The following is a 19,346-nucleotide window of genomic DNA, read 5'->3' as shown; positions in this document are numbered from 1 at the left end:
CTCTTTCTCTCCCAGAGGGCGATCTGTGCTGCCGGCCCCGGAGGACCTCCCTTGCCACCAGGAGCTCCTGGTGGCCCTTTACCTTCTCCAGCTCCCGGATCCCTTCTTCCCCCTCCACCACCACCGCCGCCCGCAGGGGGATGTCCCCCACCTCCTCCCCCACCACCACCCCCTCCAGGCGGTCCCCCACCTCCCCCCGGTCCCCCACCCCTGGATGGGGTGATGCCTCCCCCCGGAGCACCTCTGGGCTTGGCCCTCAAGAAGAAGAGCATCCCACAGCCAACGAATGCCCTCAAGTCCTTCAACTGGTCCAAGCTGCCAGAGGTAAGCTGGACAATAATTCAGGCAGTGAAACAGAGGTGCTGGATGGCCACCTGGTGATGTAAGAGCAGGTGGGCAGGGGACCCCCAAACTGCAGTGCTCCCGCTGTCTTACAGAACAAGCTGGCAGGCACCGTGTGGACCGACATAGATGACACAAAAGTGTTCAAAATCCTGGACCTCGAAGATCTGGAAAGGACATTCTCTGCCTACCAAAGACAGCAGGTAACGGCTGCCCGGGGGGCGCACGCGGGGATCGGGGCAAGGCGCCACCGTTATGAGATTGCGCGGTGTCACCTGTGGTCTCAAAACACGTCTCCCATCATTATTTCACACCGACGCTGTGTTTGCCAGATTGACTCGATCTGCTTTATCCTCTCATCCACGTGCCGGTACCTTTGCGTTGAAGTGGCTGTTGACGGCTTGGTGTGCCTGATTTTGCCCCTGCCCACACACCTGACCACATGTGTCATGAAGATGGATCACCAAAAAAAAAAACCCTAAAAAAAAAGAGGTGGGGAATGTATGAAAATAGCCCCCAGATGTGGCCACGGTTGGGTAATATTTTTGGATCACTCTTAACAGCAACTGCTTCGTGTCTCTGTATTGGGTGGAAAATTTCTATCCCTCTCTGGCCAAGAAGGACTAAGTCTTGCCCACATCTACCATGGGTGGATCTCTTCTTTTATTTTTGTAGTGAGCCCAGAGCAAAATGTGAGCTTTGAACAAAAAAGCAAATACTAAACCAAAATAATGACACTGCAGGCAAACGCCTCTGCTTTTTAATCTCCTGCTCGAGCAATATGGCCCCAGTTTGGAAGGCATCAAAGCACATGAAGAAAATTAGACACTTGTTTTACCCCAGCTAGGACCATGATGGACTAAAGCAACGAGTTTTTCAAGAAGGCAGGAGAAAAAACAAGGAGAGAGGCTGAAAAAGTCATGTTCACCTGCTGAATGTCTGGCTGTGTTGCTGGGAGGGGAGGACAGGTTGTCCCGCTCTTGTCAGGCTCAGGGAGAGGTACGGTGCCAGGAAGGAATGGACCCGACACATAAGCTCCTTAGGCAACATGAGAGTTTAATCTCTTCCAGAGGCTAATTGAGGGGAAGATCAGGGCGGATTAGAGCAGGGCAAATATCAAGAGTAACCTACGAGAAGTACGTGCTGCCCCAGTGTGTTTCGGGAATAGGTGACCACAGTGCTGGCTCTTTCCCACGGCATTTTTGGAGCTTGACTCATGCCTACCGAAGGGCATGTCTGGAGACAGGATGGAAACGGAAGGGAAGCAAGAATAGAAACCTGGTGTGTCAGCGGGACGGTTCGCCCTCTGGCTTGCCTGCCCGAGTCCGTGAATCACCTGGTGTGCTGCAGATTATTGCCAGGCAGGAATTTAAAAGTAATTTGGCTTGGCTGAGGTCCTACTGGTTAGGTTCAGGGCCAGCAAGAAGAGGGAGATGCTGCAAGGAGCGCTGTGACATGGGCTTTCACCCCAGATGGGATGGGGACCAAAAGGGAGCTGAACGTGGGAGCAAGGGACTGGAGTGGGACTGGCAGAAGATGCTACGAGAGAGTCTGGAAGGGAGACTGGGAAAGAGGAGGTGAAAGCTCACCTGTGAGATGCTGCTGGGGGTGGAGCCACCCTTGGGAGCGTGACACACAAGTTCCTTGTGGCTCACCCAGGCTTCATGGTAGCACCGGTTTGTGTGAGTTAAGTGATGGGACACATTCCCCTGGACCTGAGGGCGTGTGATTGCTCACCTGCGAGTCCCCAGGGTGCCCGCACTTGCAGTCCCAGCGTGGCGGGGGTGCCTGGCTGCGTGCTCGGCTGTGCCGGCAGCACAGCTCTGCAGACAGCTGCCGTGCACGCACCAGCACGCGGAGCTGGAGACGCTCCTTGAGATAGCACACACACACCACAGGGCACTTTGCACACAGTGCAGGGCTGGGGGAGCTCCGTGCGAATGGCCTGTCCCTGCGGGGAAGGATGATGAACTAATGACTTAATAATTTGCAGTGGTTTTGAGCTCTAGTGGAACTTGGTTTCCGTTCTGAGCAAGCAGGAGTGGAGCAGGGATTTCTCCTCCCTGCTCCCTGGCTTGAGCCCTTGGCTGAAAATCACTTCCTCGGTGATCACACCTCTCACTTGTCCTCAGACACAGTGTGGGACATCGGGGACTGCCTGCCTGCCCGTGCCCCAAGCAAACTGGGGCTCTGAAATTGCATGGCCAGGTGGTACGTCACTGTGGCCGGCACCCCAGCAGGGTCTGGGAGCAGCGTGCAGAGGTGTGCATGGTGCAGAGAGCTCTCAGACCCCCCAGGAGTAGCTGTTGCAGAGCTGCTGTCGATGGGACTTGTTTACTTTTATTGCCGCAGTGCCTGGGAATCTCTAAGTAGTGCGCAGAGCAGAGGCTTAATGATGTACTTAATTTTAAGCATCTCTTCAATTGCTGTTCCCCCATCACAGGCTGGGATGTAAATGCAGGCTATTTACATCCTGCAACTCTCGGGAAAGGCCCTTTCCATGCAGGGACAGGGGACAGGAGCCCTCTGGGCTTCCTGGGGCTCTGCCTGGGAGCATCCCTGCCCTGTGCTGGGCGAAAGGCGGGCGCTTGCCCTGAGCTGTCAGGAGAGCCCGTATCCTCCCCGCCCTCCCTGCCGAGGCTCTGCAGATGTCCCTGTCCCCAGAGAAGGGCTCAGCCCCACAGCTGTATGTAATACCAGCATTTACCAACCTGGCTAGATATAACAGAAAAACCAACAGGAGCTTGGTGTTTCAGGCTGTGGCATGAGGACCCGGCAGGGCTGGAGGTAGCTGCTTAAGGACATGCATGCGGTGATGGAGAAAAGCAAGTCTAGGGCCATCAGGGCTTAGATGTGCTATGCAGGGGTCTGCGCCTCTGTCAGGGATGTTTTGAGAGCCTGCAAGGGGAAGGGGCTGGGAGTGATGCTGATAAGTGGCAGTGACATGGCCAGGGCAGTCCTGGCAGGTCCTGCAGTGGTGAGTGATGTAAAAGAGCCAGGGCCAAGTGGAAAAAAATATGTGTTGTTGAAGCAGGGACTTAGCAATGAGCTGGGAAAGAATTCATCTCCCAAAAAAGGATGAAAGAAGAAAAGCCTCCAGCTCCTCCGTGCAAGCAAGAGTGATCTGCACAGGGACCAGGGGCAACAGGGGTGGGGAACGTTTGTGGGGACGGTGACAGCAGATTTAAAGCTACTCCTCCTCACACCACCATCCTGCAGCAGAGGCTGATTGTGGCAGGGATGAGGCTGGTTTGAGGCAGAGAGGGAGAGTTTTGGTAACGAGCCTTTTCTCTACCTTAATGCATGGGGAGCCCTCCCTCTCCTGGAGCAGGAGACTGCAGGAGGACCACCATGTCCTTCTCCTCTCCAGCAGTGTGAGGCAAGTCTGAGCGTCATGAGGCAGGTCTGAGCATCAGGATGGAAGGAGGGCTTCCTAATTAAGGACCAGTTAAACGAACAAGAAGATACCTGTTCCTGCTTGTGGGTGTGCTCTGTGCCTGTCCCACGCAGGAGCCTGCTGGGAAGAGGTTGCTTTATGAAACACTGATCCTTTACAACCTTGAGTGATCCACAGAGTTAATTCTGCCTTTGCGTCAGCCTCACGTCCAGCTAAATTATACGGCTTTTCATCTAACCTCCCTGAAGTACAGCAGTGGCAGCTTGGGTGTCTTTATTCAGGGTCTGCAGGTCCCCCTTTCCTTGCAAAGCCCCTGGTGTGGTGGCATTGCAGGAGCTCTGCTGCTGGGGATGGTCGTGGCAGCTCTTCACAGAATCACAGAATCAGCCAGGTTGGAAGAGACCTCTGGGTTCATCAAGTCCAACCATTGCCCTGACACCACCCTGTCAACTAGACCATGGCACTAAGTGCCATGTCCAGTCTTTTCTTAAACACATCCAGAGATGGTGACTCCACCACCTCCCTGGGCAGCCCATTCCAATGTCTAATGACCCTTTCTGAAAAGAAATTCTTCCTAATGTCCAACCTGAACCTCCCCTGGCGAAGCTTGAGGCTGTATCCTCTTGTCCTATCGCTAGTTGCCCGGGAGAAGAGGCTGACTCCCACTTCACTACAACCTCCCTTCAGGTAGTTGTAGACTGCAATAAGGTCACCTCTGAGCCTCCTCTTCTCCAGGCTAAACAACCCCAGCTCCCTCAGCCATTCCTCGTAGGTCAGACCCTCCAGACCCTTCACCAGCTTGGTCGTCTCGTCTGGACTCGCTCCAACACCTTAACATCTTTCTTCAACATATGTTTCTACGCAGATGGGTGCAATGCTGCCTCGGGGAACCTCTCGGCATGGCGCTGCACCAGGGTGCCCGTGCCACACCCCATGGGCACCCATCCCTCTGCTGAAGAAAGAGTCGGTCACTTCTTTTTTTGGCTGCTGTTTCTTTGCCTCCTGGCACATCTTGTTCTGCTTCTTCGCCACAGTGTTTCTGTGGGCTTGAGGAAAGCCTGACACGTTGGTTTGTAGCCATGGGGCTTGCAATTGGCACAGCTCAGCCGTTGGCAGGTGCCGGTCCTCCAGCCCTGGGTGTTCGGTAGCATCTAATGGAGCCCTTTCCCATCCTCATGCCCAGAGCCACCTGTGGGTCCTGGGCTGATCCAGCCTCGGCAGCTGGTCAGGAGAAAACCCGCATAAAAAGGTTTCCTTTAAGAAGGCAGCAGTGATGGGCTGTGTTTGGAGATGACCAGCTCAAAAAAGGCATGTGGGCCATTGGCCGCCTTGGCACGGAGGGGCTGGAGGGAAGCGCCCTTGTAAACTAACTGTGTTTGGACCCACCTACCTCCTCTGTTCACTGCCTGCCTTCTCTTTTTACTAAAAAAAAAGAAAACAAACCATTTATGCACCTTTGAAACCTCCCTCCCCATCACAGAGCTGCTGAATGGTCTCTTGAGCCAAGCACAAAAAAAAAAAATATGATGCAGCCCAGGGAATGAGGAAGGAAAACCCTTGTGTGTGTGGTGCTGGCTTTGCCACCCGTGCTTCCAGTCTGGTGGTCGGGGAGCCTAGCAGGACAACCAGGTCTTCGGAGGAGCGTAGCACCAGTGGGGTGCCAGGGTGGCGTTTGGCCAGGCTGCCAAGCCCTGGAGAAGGGGTTTGTCCCTGTCGGAGGAGAAATCAAGGGGAACCGTGTTGCCATGGCAAATGGTAAAGTTTTGCTGTGGCCAGATTTGCCCTGAGATGAGCCTCTTGTTATTTCCACGTGAAAGCTCTGTTTTTCCTGGCACTCACATTGGCCTTTCAGGCTCTCGGATTCACAAAAACTAGCAATTTTCTTCCTCGGCACGGCGGGCTGAGTGGTGGCAGAGCTTGGCCAGCATCCTCCCTCCTCGTCCCACGTCCCCTCCTCACCTCCTCGCACACCAGCACCTTGGCCTGATCCATTCCTGGAGCCGCCTCTCCCTCTCCCTCAGCCCTCCCCTTCTGCACATCCTTTAATCCTCACCTCGTTTTCATGTGCATCCCCCCCGTGTCAGTGCTGGCAGACCCCAAGTGCCTCCTCGTGCTGCCGAGCCCCGCCGTGTTGCACCCTTCCCTTGACTGAGCTTTGATTCCTTTTGGTGTCACTGAGATCACTGAACTGCATGTGTTTTTACTGCCTTTTTCCATGCTTCTGCTATGGCCGTAGGACTTCTTTGTGAACGGTAACTCCAGACAGGTAAGTGAGCATCCGCAGGAGCCCGGTGCCTGCGAGCGGCAAGGACAGGGCGAGCGCGGGGCTGGGGACACGGGGGACGTGCGCAGTGCTGCGGGGGGTTAACGCGTGGTGCAGTGGGACTTAAATCAGAGAGGTACAGAGATCACCAGGAGGGGCAACTTGAAAATTGGTGCCAGGGAGGCTCATAAGTAGGAAGCTGCTCTCTCTGCTGTCTGTCCTGTCTGGCCATCGAAGTCAATGTCTGAGTCCAGGGGTTGAATTTTCAGGTGCAGCTTAACACAGAGAAGCTCCTACCCCTGAGCATTTTTGTTTTTCAAAAGAAGGAAATAAATAAACTCATACTTATAGGTTGAAGCTCTCTGTTTCACCGCGGTCAGAGCAGGCAAGGCACACGAGATAGGCAGCTGGTGGTAGGTGACCTGGGGCTCACTGTCCTTCACCTACCACTGCCTTAGCTCTACACCACCTCTCCTGGCAGCTTCCCACTTCTCATAGCAGGTTTTTTTTTTTCATTCAAACAAGAAAAAGAGTAAAAAATGGGAACTTCTGTGCTCAGTCTCAAGCCGTGCAGTGGCTTGAGAGGTCTCCTACGCTCATAGACGTTTAGTGCAGATCTGTAGCATGCGGGACCTTGTAGCTCCGGGTTGTGTTCCTTCCAGAAGGATTGAATAGCCAGCTTTTAATTGATTAACCTTACTAAAACGTGTGGTATGGTAAATTAAAACCGGGGGCAACATGAACCCCTTGGGCAACCTTGCAAGATTGCCGTTATGTAGATCTGCCTGTTCGCCCACAACTGCAATTTGGTATATTGTTACTCATTTGAAGGTAACGTATTTAAGCTGCTTAGGAGATGTGAGTGCTTATGCCACGCCGATTCCTGCTTTCAAATCCCTTATTTGGGGAGAATTTCCCTGCAAGAGCAGCAAATGGTGCAGGTTGCGTTTGCAAGAGCTTGTATTGGTTAGCTTGCTTGGGAGGACTGATGTGTGAAGGGCGACTGCAGATGTTCGGAGGGGGTGTGAGGAACAGGAGTGATGCTGAGTGTGTGCAGGAGCCCGTAATGAAATATTTCATGCGAGGTTTTAATGAAGTATCACAAATAGGTATGCTAAGAAAGGCCGGCTTTATTTATTCAGCAGCGCCTGTGTGTTTGCAAATTCTTAAATCTTCCCTGTCTGAGAAAATATTTACATTTCTAACCAGTGGCTTCAAAGCCAGCTCTGGTTTATGAAATGACTTACTGTGTTTCAGTTACAGGCGATGGGTTTTACCTGTCACCCGTGGTGACACTCCTGATTAATGGGGGTCCACTGTGTATCACGCTGCTATGTGCTGAGAGTACTAAATGTCTTTGCTTCTTCGTGGCTTTTCTCCAGGCTTTTTCTTTTTTTTTTTTCCTTGTTTTTTGTAGAAGGAAGATGCTATCGATGACACTTTGAGTTCCCGGCATAAAGTGAAGGAGCTTTCGGTCATAGACGGCCGGAGAGCTCAGAATTGCAATATCCTCCTCTCCAGGTACGGTTGATGCCTGCTCGCCCTCCGGGGAGTGGGGGGATGCTTAATACCCTGCCCTGGGCTGGGGGGAGTGCTCCTCATCCCTGGGGGGTTTTAATGTCAGGAGCCAGCACGGGAGGAGAGCCAGCGACACCTGAACCCAGCTATAGCCTTACACCGTTCATGGCGGGGTGGCACGGGGGGGAGATGCACTTAACCGGGTACGTGGCAATTCGGTGTCCCTGGAAAGGTCCAGAGGGGCTGGGGTACCCGGTGAGCCTTTGTAGGGGACGGGAGGGGTTTGATTTCGCCTCTTATCTTCCTCAGCCTGGGTTTTGTTTGCTCTTTGGTGGTGGTTGAAGAGGGTTTCTGTTAGGCTGGGGAAAGCACTGGGTATCGGCAGGGCGTGGGGAGCAGCAGTGTAATTCGGCCAGGGCCTGGCTGCCTGTGCAGATGTCCTGTGCCACATCTGGATTTCGGGAAGGGGATGTCCCCCTCTTACAGCTGCCCAGCCCCGCTGGGGTGACAGCCTCCCATGCATCCCTTGCCAGGCGGGCTCAGCACTGCTACCAGCAATTTAATCCCATCCCCAGATTGCTGCCAAGAGGATAAAAAGGGCCTTTTTTGGCAAGATAAACTACACCAATACGACTGACTCCTGAGAAAGGAGAAGCCTGGCTGCAGTGGTCTGAAAGGATGAACCATACCAAGTGTAGCTACTTGAAAAAAAAAAACAAACCCAAACAGCAGCAGAAAAATGCCACTTGTTTCTGACTCACCCAGAAAAAAAAAATCCCACAGCAGTAAAATGTAGCTCCATTCAGAAATATTCACTCTGCTGCCTGGAAGCGCAGAAGCTTTTGTGCCCCCCAAGACCAGCCAGGGTGGAACAGCATCGCTGGCAGGTTGGGCTTGCAGCCGCGGCGCCCAGACTCTTATGTTTTCCCAGACCATGGGTTGGCGGAGCCAGTGCCTCGCCTGGGCAGCCCGGCTGGTTTCCTTCCTTAGAAAGCATGCAGAGGCTGGTGCCTTCAAAAAAACCCTCTGGGTGGATAAATCGTGATCCCTAGTGCTTCTTCAAGCTCTCCTGGAGGTGGTCCTCAGCCCCGTGGGCAGCGATGAGTGCAGCGAGCCGTGTGCCGTGGCGTTCAGTGGTAAAATTGCCATGTTTATGGCTGTTTCTGCGCTGGGTTGCTCCTGGGGATTTTCGTACTTCCTAGCAGTTCAAATAAAAAGGATGACAATGAAACTGGAGTTTAAAGCAGCAGACAAATGAGTACGTCTATGGCAGCCAGCTATTAGCGAGTAAAGAGATGGGATTCAGGCACTAGCTGGGCTGCCTCCCAGCGTACTTAGGCTGAGCATAGTCAGAGTGGGGTTAGGTGTAATTCAGCCAGAGGTTTAAGTGTGTAATTGAAAGTTAAGCACACAAATAGCCCCTTCATTGGGAAGAGGAACTACCCGAGCACTTAACTTCAAAGACATCTTGCGTGCCTTACTGAGTAAAGGTCTTAAATTCATCTCACCAGCAAACCTTTCTCTTCCAAGAAAACGATGGCTGGAACCGAGTTGCCACTAATTAATCCCACAAAAAGAGCAACACAGAGGCTGCTGCCTGTCTGCCCTCCCCTTTGTGTTGTTTCCTAGGGGAGAAGCAGGATCAGACCTGCCCTGCAGGGTGGTCCCCAGGCCTCTCATACAGCTCTTCCTGGGCACGTCCCGCAGCATCGGGGCCCTGCAGGGATGAGCAGCTCTGGGGGAGCAGTGGCCTGTGCTGGGCTTTGGAGGTGCTTTGGGGTTTGTACCGTGGTGCTCCCAGGGATGTGTGGACGGAGGGGCCATCTGGGCAGGGCATTTCTCTGGCACTGCAGCAGCAGCCAAATCTGCCCCTTCCCCCGTTTCTGCAAGGGACCACAATCAAGTTTCTCTCCCCAGAATCGCTTTGTGCGATTTACTCTTGCTGCCGAGTGGCTAAAGGAAGGGCAGTGTTGGGATGAAGCCCAAGCATCCTGCAGGCTCCCAAGGGCCTCTGTAGGCTCAGGTCCAGCTAGAGTCCGCGTGACCTTGGGCAAACCCTTTCATCACTGCCCACCACAGTTGCCCATCCCTAAGCTGGGCAGAGCAGCAGGTCCCCAGTCCTGGTGTTGCAAAAGGCTCAGCTTACACTGGTCTCGCAGGGTGGCTCGCTGCAGCCGGGCTGCTGCTCTCCTGCCTCGCTCACACAGCCACCGCAGGGACGAGCAGACTTTCACGTGTGAAAGGACCTGCAGGCTTGGCCCCTTGTTTAGCCCAGACGTTTGTAAGCTCACCAGGCATTGTCTGGCTTGAAGCATAGAAAGATTACAGCCAGCGAGATACTTTATCTCTCTCTGTAGATTTATTTTTTTGCCTGTTTCCCTTGCTTTGGGAGAAATTACTACACAGTGAGATCACTGGATTTTCCTCCGGCTTGTAATGCAGCACAAGAATATTTTTAACACTTGCTTTTTTCATCTTGTTTTTTGGAGAATGCTTTGCCAAAGCCAGTGTATTGTTGGGTCTTCCTCAGTGAACCACCGTGTCCTTGCTTTTGCTCCCTATGTACGTGTGTGTATTTCTAGTGCTGCTTTCTGCAAGATGCAAATCAAGCCATTGCTCCATCACTTTCTGCGTGTGCTAGCAGTGAATGGCTTGTTTGATTCCTCTCTCCGGCGAGGCAGCGTGGAGCATTTTTCTCAAATGAATGTGGCTTTTCAAGAGGGTGCGTCCCTTTCCCAGCAGAATTCGTTTTTCCCCTTCACACTTATTCCATCCTCCGCGGGGCTCTACAAAAGCCACGCAGAATCGCCCCGCGCTTGTCAGGCTGGCGAGCTGTCACTTCGCATCGGCGGGCTGCTGGCTTTAAATCCCTGTGACAGCAAGTCCTCTGACCCCGTTCCTCTCAGACAGCTCGCGTTCGACAGCTGCTGCCAACAATGATAATTATTGTGGTTATAGATAAGCTTCTAGCTTTCACTGGCCCCTTTCCCATCAAATTGTCTGAGAAGCTGTTTTCTTCTGGCGCCCCACACTCACTCTCTGCCGATGCTGGGGCAGGCTCTTGTTCTTGGCACTGGGTTTTGATGATTCCTGAGAAAAGTTTTTTCAGCCTCTTTTTTTTTTTTTTATTTTTAAAAATATATTCTCTTACTGACTTTGCTTTTAATGAGCAGGGCTTACAAAAGTCACCCTCATCTTTCACCACCCTCCTGGAGATGATCACAGTGGAAAGCGTGCGCTTTAGGTGTTTGCTTTGGCTTTGGATAAGGGGTAGCTGCCTACCAGCTCCCTTCTCCCAGGAGCATTTTTGCCTCCCAAGCGTCCCCCAAATGTCCAAACCCAGCCACTGTCTGCTTTTTACTGGGGTGGGGACTGATGTGACATTTGTTGGCAGTCTCAGCTCTGGTGTCGCTGCTTAGGTGTAAAAGGAGTCCTCCTGCAGCTTCATATCCCACCTCAGATTGTGTCCATCCTGGTCACTGCCCTTGTATGGGACAGGTAGATTGTCCCCAGGACGTGGCTGCTCGTCACTGCAAGCATCAGAGGGGACATTTTCCATGGATCCTGGGTTTGCTCTTTGTGGGCCACCCTAGCAATTGTCCTGGGCACTGCTCAGTGCAATCTTTGAGCTTCCTCCCCTGGCCGAGGTGAGATTTTTAACTCACTTCTCATTCAACAAACTCTCTCTTTGGGGAGCTGCCTCATGCAGGAGGTGAGAGAGGACCGGGTACGAGATGAGAAACGTGAGCTCATAAGGAACAAGTATTTACTTGCCAGGTCTGTAAGATCCACCAGCCTTGATAAAGCTAATCCTTCACTTCAGGTCTTGAGCAAAAGATTTCAAGCTAAACCAAGCCCTTGCTAGCCTGGTCTTAGGGACCAGCACCATTCCTGTTTCAGCTTTGTCTTCCAAAAGCCAGCTCCATGGTCTCAGACTGCTCCCTGAAGAGATGCCAGGATGAAAAAATACCCTCCTCGTTTAATTACTTGGAGTGATCAACTTGGCTCCTGATCTTCTTTTTGATCTGCTGATCAGGTTGGCTTCCAAGGTCTTACATCCCACCGTAGGGTGTGTTTCTGGTTTCAGCTCATTCCTTTGAGCCACATCCAGTGTTTCAGTATCCCTTGGCAGTGCTGATCACCGAGACTGGGGCGATGGGTTTCCCCAAAGCCCACAAACACGTCTTTTCAACTGTGCAACTTCTCCCTGCGTGCAGTAACAGAGGATTTTTTTTTAAAACCTGTATCTGTTACAATGGCTTTAACCACCACTGCAAGCTGGGCAAGGGGTAGGATGTTGGCAGACAGAGTTGCAAGAGTTTATGGGCTTTCCCTCTTTTGCATTTAGATTATTTTATCGACCACAATGCAAAAACGTGAAGAAAAATACGTGTGGTTTTTGCAATCAAAGTCCTTGCAGGGAGCGGTCACGGGGAGTGCTGCAGACATATTAAACTGTAATTAATGGCTGCTCTAGGCCAGGAGGAGCTGAGGGAGTCTTTCTGTCTATCTATTGCTCAGCTCGAATAAAGCACTGCCAGGGAAGACCAGCCAGTTGTTGCTTGCTGTGATACAGTGGTCTGTGGTTTTAGAAATCTCCAATTTGAGGCTACATCTTCAATTCCTGTTATGTGAAGTAGAGGAAGAAAAAGGTGGAGGGAGGAGCTGGTTTCCAGCCTCTTACACTTCGAAGCACGTTGAATCCCCACCCCTCCAAAAAAAAAGCTGATGGGTTTCCTGGGATGCTGTGCATCCACATCCCCAAATTTTGGATTTCTTTCTCTTTTTTTTCCTAGAGGGAGACTCCAACCGAAGGTGGCTGGGAGGGATGGGAGGGGCAATGTTCAAATCCAAGAAAAGCAGCAGAAATTGGCCAAATTTTCCTTAGGGGTTGTGGCAATGGCTTCAGGAGCAGTGCTGAGCTGCGCTCCTGAGCCCGGGCTGGGCTGTGCTGCCGACGGGGAGCATGACCCCCGCTGGCCCCATGGCCTTCAGGGATGCTGGCACTGCAGGAGCAACATTGCTATGGGCAGAATTAGGTCTAAAAGATATATATTATTAATACACATAGAATATACTACTTAAAACAGTTATATAAATAAAAATAGGGGATGGCAGCTGCACTGCGTGGAGGGGGAACTGGTGGGTGGGGTTTGACCCCCCGTTCACAGCAGGGCCGGGGCTGCTCTGCGCTGTGCCTTGGCACGTGGTCCTACTGCGTTTCTTTCGCATTCTTCTTCCAAACACACTGTGTAGTGTTATTTGTGATGCTGCTGCTGGCTGAGTTAAGCTGTTCATGTTGCATGGGTGTGTAGGAAATGCTCCTCAACCCTGTGCGATTACTGGGCTGGGAATAACGTTCCTTCCCCTTCCACCTCCCAGGCTGAAACTCTCGAATGAGGAGATCAAACGAGCGATTTTGACGATGGATGAGCAGGAGGATCTCCCGAAAGACATGTTGGAGCAGGTGAGTGATGCGTCTTGCCCTCCTCTGTGATTGCTTCATGCTGAGGCCACACTGCGCAAGGTGCCTGGGACCAAACTGCAGCTTTGAGTAGTGCGTCGGGGCTCCAAATTATTTACCAAACACATACTGGAAAACCACTCAAGTGGGCTGGAGCAGCAGGAAAGCAGCTCAGTCGTAGCATCAGTGCTGGGAGCAGAATGGCCTCCACATGCCATGCCTGTACCCAGGTCTACCCTGGCATGCCAAGGCTGGGCCAGTTGCCCATGTTGTGGCTGCAGCTTGAAGTTTGTGCTTAGTAGGGTTTTGTTTTTGAAAGCTTGTTCAGCATTTGTGCAGTCCTCAAAAAGGGAATCCCATTTTTCACCCCCTCTGAATCCCTTTGGAAGCATTGTAGTCACCTGTCCTTAAAACTGAGCTGGTAATTGCACTTTCAGCTGAGACGTGGGAGGATTCATTGCACAAAATTGCCACCTGCAAATAGGTAGAGTTGCAGCAAATGAGAGTCCCTGACATCTCTGGCAGAGCTGATGTCAAAACCTCCTTGGAGCAGATGTAGTGCATCTGTTCTAAAGCCAGGGTGACAGCAGGGTAGAAGCAAGAGACACTAATGTGGTAGGGTAATGGGAGGAAGGTCACAGGGCCAGCGATAACACTTATTTCACAGGTGCCTTGGGGTCACTGTCTACATTCTGAAAAGGTAGTAGATTCAAGCAAAGAAATCACCGTTTTGCTCCTAAAAAACTGTGCGTGGACCTCATGTCCACATATGTGCTTTCCTCTGTATAGCTCCTGAAGTTTGTTCCTGAAAAGGGTGACATTGACCTCCTGGAAGAGCATAAGCATGAGCTGGACCGTATGGCCAAGGCTGACCGGTTCCTCTTCGAAATGAGCAGGTTGGTGGCCCAGAGGACACGTGTTTTGGCCAGTGGCTGCACGGGCTGGTTGCGAGGCAGCTGTTTCATGGAGCCTGGTTGGGAAATATGCCCTGCTTGCTGGTTTTCACATCAAGAAATGAGTGGGCCAAAGCAAGGTGCTCCCACCCATAGGGATCACTTGGGATGCTGTGCTCCTAAAATCAGGGTTGTGCATCCCAGACAAGCAGCAACTGGAGGGAGCAGGGGGGAGAGGGGTGGGGAGATGGATCCTCTGAACCAGAGGTATTGGCTTCCCAGGGGTTGTCCTGAGACATTTCCACTCTTGTTTGGGGGAGAAAAGCTCAGTCTGGCACAAGTCTGTGAAAGACTGCATCATCTGCACCGTGGCCCAGGTGGGAAGTGCTGTTTGAATAACAATGCTGTAGCGATGCGCCTTTCCCCTTCACATGAACATAGCCTAATGAATACTCAAGACTGATGTATGTAAATTTTGCCCTGCTGTGTAGATGAGTCCCACTCCTCAACTCCAGGAATGACTTGTCCCTGGAGCTCCTGAGAATATATGAGATGGAAAGGAAATACCACTTCTTCCTGCTGCTGGTAGCAATCATTTAAGGCTTAGAAGTCTTCAGGGATGTAACCTTATCTTTTGCATGCACATCCTCCAGAGGTGCTGGTTTAAAATCTTGAAGCTCCTTATTTAAATCCAACCAAGTATTGAGCTCTTTGAATTTCTTAGCTGAACTTCAAGCAAGTCACTTGTTTGCAAAGTCAGTGAGTTTTACAATCTGAGATTGTACTGGGAGATCAAAAATAGAAACGCTCCTGTCCTTCCTGAGAAATGCGCCGATGAACACCGGGGCAATGCGCCGTGTAGTTGCTGAGTGTCAAAGACAGGCAGGATGGAGCTGTGAAGTTCAGACCTGATCCCTCAGGGCTGGAAGACGCTCAGAATTAGCTTTCCTATTGCAGGTCACGTTTCTTCTTCACAGTCTCTTGCCCAAGTGTTGCTTGCATGCCTTCATCTTTTGGAAAGCACAATGTGCTGATGCAAATATTTTCCTTGATTTTCCAGAGCTTTTTAATTTGCCTTGTGGTCTGTAACTGAGTGTGATGTCTTTGTCACCTCTGATTAGTACAATGTCAGCGTAGCCCATGGCCCTGTCTGTGAGCACGTCTCTCATGGGTCCTTGGTCCAAATGACTCAAATCAGACTGCCATTTGCATACAAGTGAGATCTTGTTTAGCCTAAATATAACTGACATGAGCAGAGCCATCCCTAACTTGCCCAAGAAGGGGCTGGATTGGGCTGTGTTGGTGGCTTTCCAGCCCAGGCCAGCATTTTAAGGATCTGATTGTCCAGTTCTGGGCCTCCCAGTTCATGAAAGATAAGGAACTACTGGAGAGAGTCCAGCGGAGGGGTAACAGAGATGGTCAGAGAACTGGAGCATCTCTCTTATGAGGAAAGCCTGAGGGAGCTGGGTCTGTTCAGCCTGGAGAAGAGAAGACTGAGAGGGGATCTTATCAATGCTTACAAATACCTTAGGGGTGGGTGTCAAGAGGATGGGGTCAGACTCTTCTCAGTGGTGCCCGGCGACAGGACAAGGGGCAATGGGCACAAACTGACACATGGGAAGTTCCATCTTAATATGAGGAAAAACTTTACTTTGAGGGTGGCAGAGCACTGGAACAGGCTGCCCAGGGAGGGTGGGGAGTCTCCTTCTCTGGAGATATTCAAAACCCACCTGGACATGACCCTGTGCAATGTGCTCTGGGTGAACCTGCTTTGGCAGGGGGTTGGACTAGATGATCTCCAGAGGTCCCTTCCAAGCCCAACCATTCTGTGATTCTGAAGGTCCACTTTTGTTAGTGCTGGTAGTTGGTGTGCCTGTGTCCAGCCACAGCTCATCACAAAGCCGTTGGGAGCCCAGACCTCATCAGCATCTTTGCTAAGGAGTGGTTATAAAAGAACTGTTTGTTCATAGCAATAGAGTGTAAAAATGCACTTGTTGAACCTGCTGAGTTAAGGATAGGCTTAAGCATGTGCTTAAGAGCCCACCTGGATCCACTGCAGGACAGCTGTAGCTTCAGTTGTCATTTTTTCCCATCCCAGCATAGTTTCAGGGAAAAATCTGGTCATTATTTTTTAATCACCGTGGCTTCAGCGAGCTTTGTAAGCACAGGTGAGAGCAGCAGAGCAACTGAGCTCTGCCAGGAGCAAGCAAAGCTCAACCTGAACTTCTGGTTTTTTTTCCAGGATAAACCATTATCAGCAAAGGCTGCAGTCCCTCTACTTCAAGAAGAAGTTTGCAGAGAGAGTTGCAGAAGTCAAACCCAAGGTGGAAGGCAAGTGATCGGAGCTGCTAACGTCACTAAGGGGCTCTGTGCCGGCACAGAGGAGTGTTTATAGGAAGAGCATCCCTCTGTGGAGGTTGCAGTGATGCAGGGGAAGAGAGGGAGCTGATGGTCACTTTTTAGCCATGGGGGCACTGAAGGGGTTGCTGCAAGGGGCCGGTGTGCTGTTGGGGCAGGGGTAATGTCCCTCACCTCTCTGCTTTCAGCCATCCGTGCCGGCTCCAAGGCAGTGCTGCAGAGCAGCAGCCTCCAGCAGCTGCTGGAGGTGGTCCTGGCCTTCGGGAACTACATGAACAAAGGCCAGAGGGGCAACGCCTTCGGGTTTAAGATCTCCAGCCTCAACAAGATTGCAGACACCAAGTCCAGCATTGACAAGTGAGCAGCCCCCGCTCTCGTCCTTGGTAGCATCCATGGCCCGCAGGATGCTGGGGGAACGGAAAGGTCGTTAGCATTGCCTCTGGGACGTGGTAGGTGGGAGTGGTCCCCTCCCTCCTGCCACCCCATCTAGTGTGTCCGATGATGCAAGCCTCCGTTTTTGGAGCAGGACAGATTTTGAGGGAAGCCGAGCTGCAGATCAGCATGGGGATCAATGGGGGCTTTCCCTCCTGGGCTGGCTAAATGGCAACCAAGGCTGATTGGGAGGATCATCCTCCAAATGCTTTTTTCTACCCTTTGAGAAGCCAAGAGCCACGGTGCTGTAGCACAGTGGCCAGAGGAGGGGTCCCAGGGGTTCCTCTCCATGGGAACCCCGTCTGCAGCCCCCCCCAAGCTGCCACAGCCATCGCCTGGTTTGCTCTCCCCTGCCGAGCTCCGTGCACAGTGAGAGGAGCTGGGTCAGGTCTCAAACCTGCCCGGTCTCATCCATCAGTAAAGGCAATGGAGGACAGGAGCAGTGATGCTCAAGTCACCTCCCCTGGGTCCCTCCTGTGGAGAGAGGGCCCTTGCTTGCTGGGACCAGGCTGCTCTGCCCTGTGGCTGTGCATGGGACAGACCCATCCCATGTCCCCAGACAGGCAGCAAGCAGCATCCTTGCAGAAATCCCAAAATAGTTCATTACCAGGGTTGGGATTTAACCAGGGTTTTCAACAGAGCTCTTGGCTCCCCATGGTGCCGCCACGCTGACCTCGCCGCTCCTCTCTCCTAGGAACATCACCCTTCTGCACTATCTCATTACTATCGTTGAAAAGAAATATCCCAAAGTCCTCCGCCTGCACGAGGAGCTGCGAGACATCCCGCAGGCAGCCAAAGTCAAGTAAGCAGGGATTTAGGTGGCGCTTAGGGAGTGCCGGGAGTGCCTCTCCCCTTGCTGCAGCCTGCCTTTCCGTGTTGCCCTCCCCTGCTCGCGCTCCTGGCCGGATCCTGGCTGCCGGGCTGGGCCCTGTGCTGCGGCCACGCTGGCCCCAGAGCAGCCCGGGAGGCAGGAGCAAACATCACCTGGTGGCTTTAAATCTCAGCCCTTGCAGCAAAGGGCTGCGAGCCTCCGACTGACCTCGAGGGAGGAGAGCTGCTTGGAGCAGCCGTTTCCTGTTGTTATCTCACCGCAGAAGCATTTAATTAATTTCTAATGGTACGTTAAGTAATCCGGGAGGAAGCGGTTGCGGTGTGGCTGCAGATAAAAGGCAGCTCCTTATCTGCGTGTGGCAGATAAGCGTGAGGCTTTGCCTGCAGCGCGGGCAGGACCAGGCAGCGGTGCGAGGGGCTCACCTGCCTCCAAGTCCTGCCTGGCCCTCTTTTCACCACCAACATGGAGCTTCTGGTGTTTGCAACGAGTTTTTAAACCCTGCCCACCTCCCAGTGACCTGTTCGGAGCAGGCTGCTGCTGTCTCTTTGCCGGCGGAGGCCCCTGTTCAGCAAAGCCCTTAATCACACGCTGAATTTTTAAGTGCAGGAGGAATCCACTGTTGCACTGCAAGGCCCTCAAACATGTGCTGAAGTCCCTCTGAAATCAATGAGGCTCTGTTCCGATTTTAAAGCTCGGCAGGAGCTTGCAGGCTTTGCTGCTTTGGGGACCTGAGCTGCAAAGATCACACGTTTCTGCAGTCAGCACACGTTCCTGTTAGCCATGGACACGAAAAGGGTCTGAAACTGCACCTTTTTAGAGGGGGGATGGCAAATACGCACAGAGTTTATGGCGGCTCAAGGGTCTTCCAAGTTTCAAAGTGCTCTTGTAGCAATAGTGGCTTCCCAGCCAAAGATATGTAACGTGCAGAGCAAGCATCCTCGCGTTTAAAATGTAAAATAATTGTCAGCCATAGGGATTAAACAAAGGGACAGGACAAATCTTGGCACGTGAGGAGTGTGTGGCATTGGCTGAGAACATGGTTGAGCAGGGCACGCTCCTCACCGGTGGAGGCTCCGGCTTTCTCATGCTTATGTATCTGCAGCTGTTGTACAGATACACATATGGGAAAGAAAACGTCTGCACAGAGGTTCCACCCCCCCTCCCCAAACTTTATCATTTTGCTCTAAACTGGACACCATATGTCATATTTGGGTTTGGTCCAATCTAGAGTGAAACCAAGAAGTTTCTAAAGCTCTGGAAAACCCTGAATTCCCCCCAGCCCTGCAGCTGTGAAGCAAAATTGCCGCCTCTGTCAATCCCACTGCTAGTAACGAACTGCTGGAACGAGCACGGGGCTCCCAAAACTGCATTTTCCCAGACTAAACCTGCCAGGAATGCTTGCCCCATGACCCGACGTCAGCATTTCCAGGGACCCCAGCCCTAGGACAGACACACCTGGAAAGACGTCAAGCCTGTGGTCATTAAGTCTTTGTGAGAAAACTTCCACTCAGATGTAGTGGTAGAAACCCGTAAGCACTTGAACTCGAAGCTCATCAGGGGCTTGAGCCTTGTGTAAACAAAGTCAGTGCTAGACGTGATGATTTATTTTTATTTTCTATATTTGGGTTGTCTCCCTTTATTAAAGCCTTGCTGCTAGGAAGGATGCTTTGTATGGCGTTCACCTAACCATGGTACCCTGAAAAACTGTCCGCTGTGCACTGGGACAGCAAGCCTATCTTCTGCTGGCCCTCGAGAAGGGAAGAGAAATCTGTGCCCAGCAAAGCCCCCTCCTGAGCTCTCCTTTTGCTTGGAGAGGTCTGGAGGCTGCTGAGCTTGCTAAGCCTGTA

General features: G+C 52.2%; 1 protein-coding gene across 1 annotated transcript in view; it reads left to right on the top strand.

Moving 5' to 3' along the window:
* Window positions 1–19,346, top strand: part of DAAM1 (dishevelled associated activator of morphogenesis 1) — a 100,770-nt gene that overhangs the window by 74,171 nt on the left and 7,253 nt on the right. Inside the window, exons 15-22 of the mRNA XM_068398852.1 lie at window positions 16–324; window positions 438–545; window positions 7,420–7,523; window positions 12,903–12,987; window positions 13,774–13,880; window positions 16,120–16,208; window positions 16,424–16,592; window positions 17,362–17,469. Of these exons, the coding sequence (XP_068254953.1) occupies window positions 16–324; window positions 438–545; window positions 7,420–7,523; window positions 12,903–12,987; window positions 13,774–13,880; window positions 16,120–16,208; window positions 16,424–16,592; window positions 17,362–17,469 (1,079 nt within the window). The remainder of the gene's footprint in view (window positions 1–15; window positions 325–437; window positions 546–7,419; window positions 7,524–12,902; window positions 12,988–13,773; window positions 13,881–16,119; window positions 16,209–16,423; window positions 16,593–17,361; window positions 17,470–19,346) is intronic.

Source organism: Nyctibius grandis, chromosome 4 (genome assembly GCF_013368605.1).
Source record: "Nyctibius grandis isolate bNycGra1 chromosome 4, bNycGra1.pri, whole genome shotgun sequence".
NCBI classification, from domain to species: domain Eukaryota; kingdom Metazoa; phylum Chordata; class Aves; order Nyctibiiformes; family Nyctibiidae; genus Nyctibius; species Nyctibius grandis.
The sequence above is the reverse complement of the archived record's forward strand: the minus strand, read 5'-3'. Positions and strand labels throughout refer to the sequence as shown.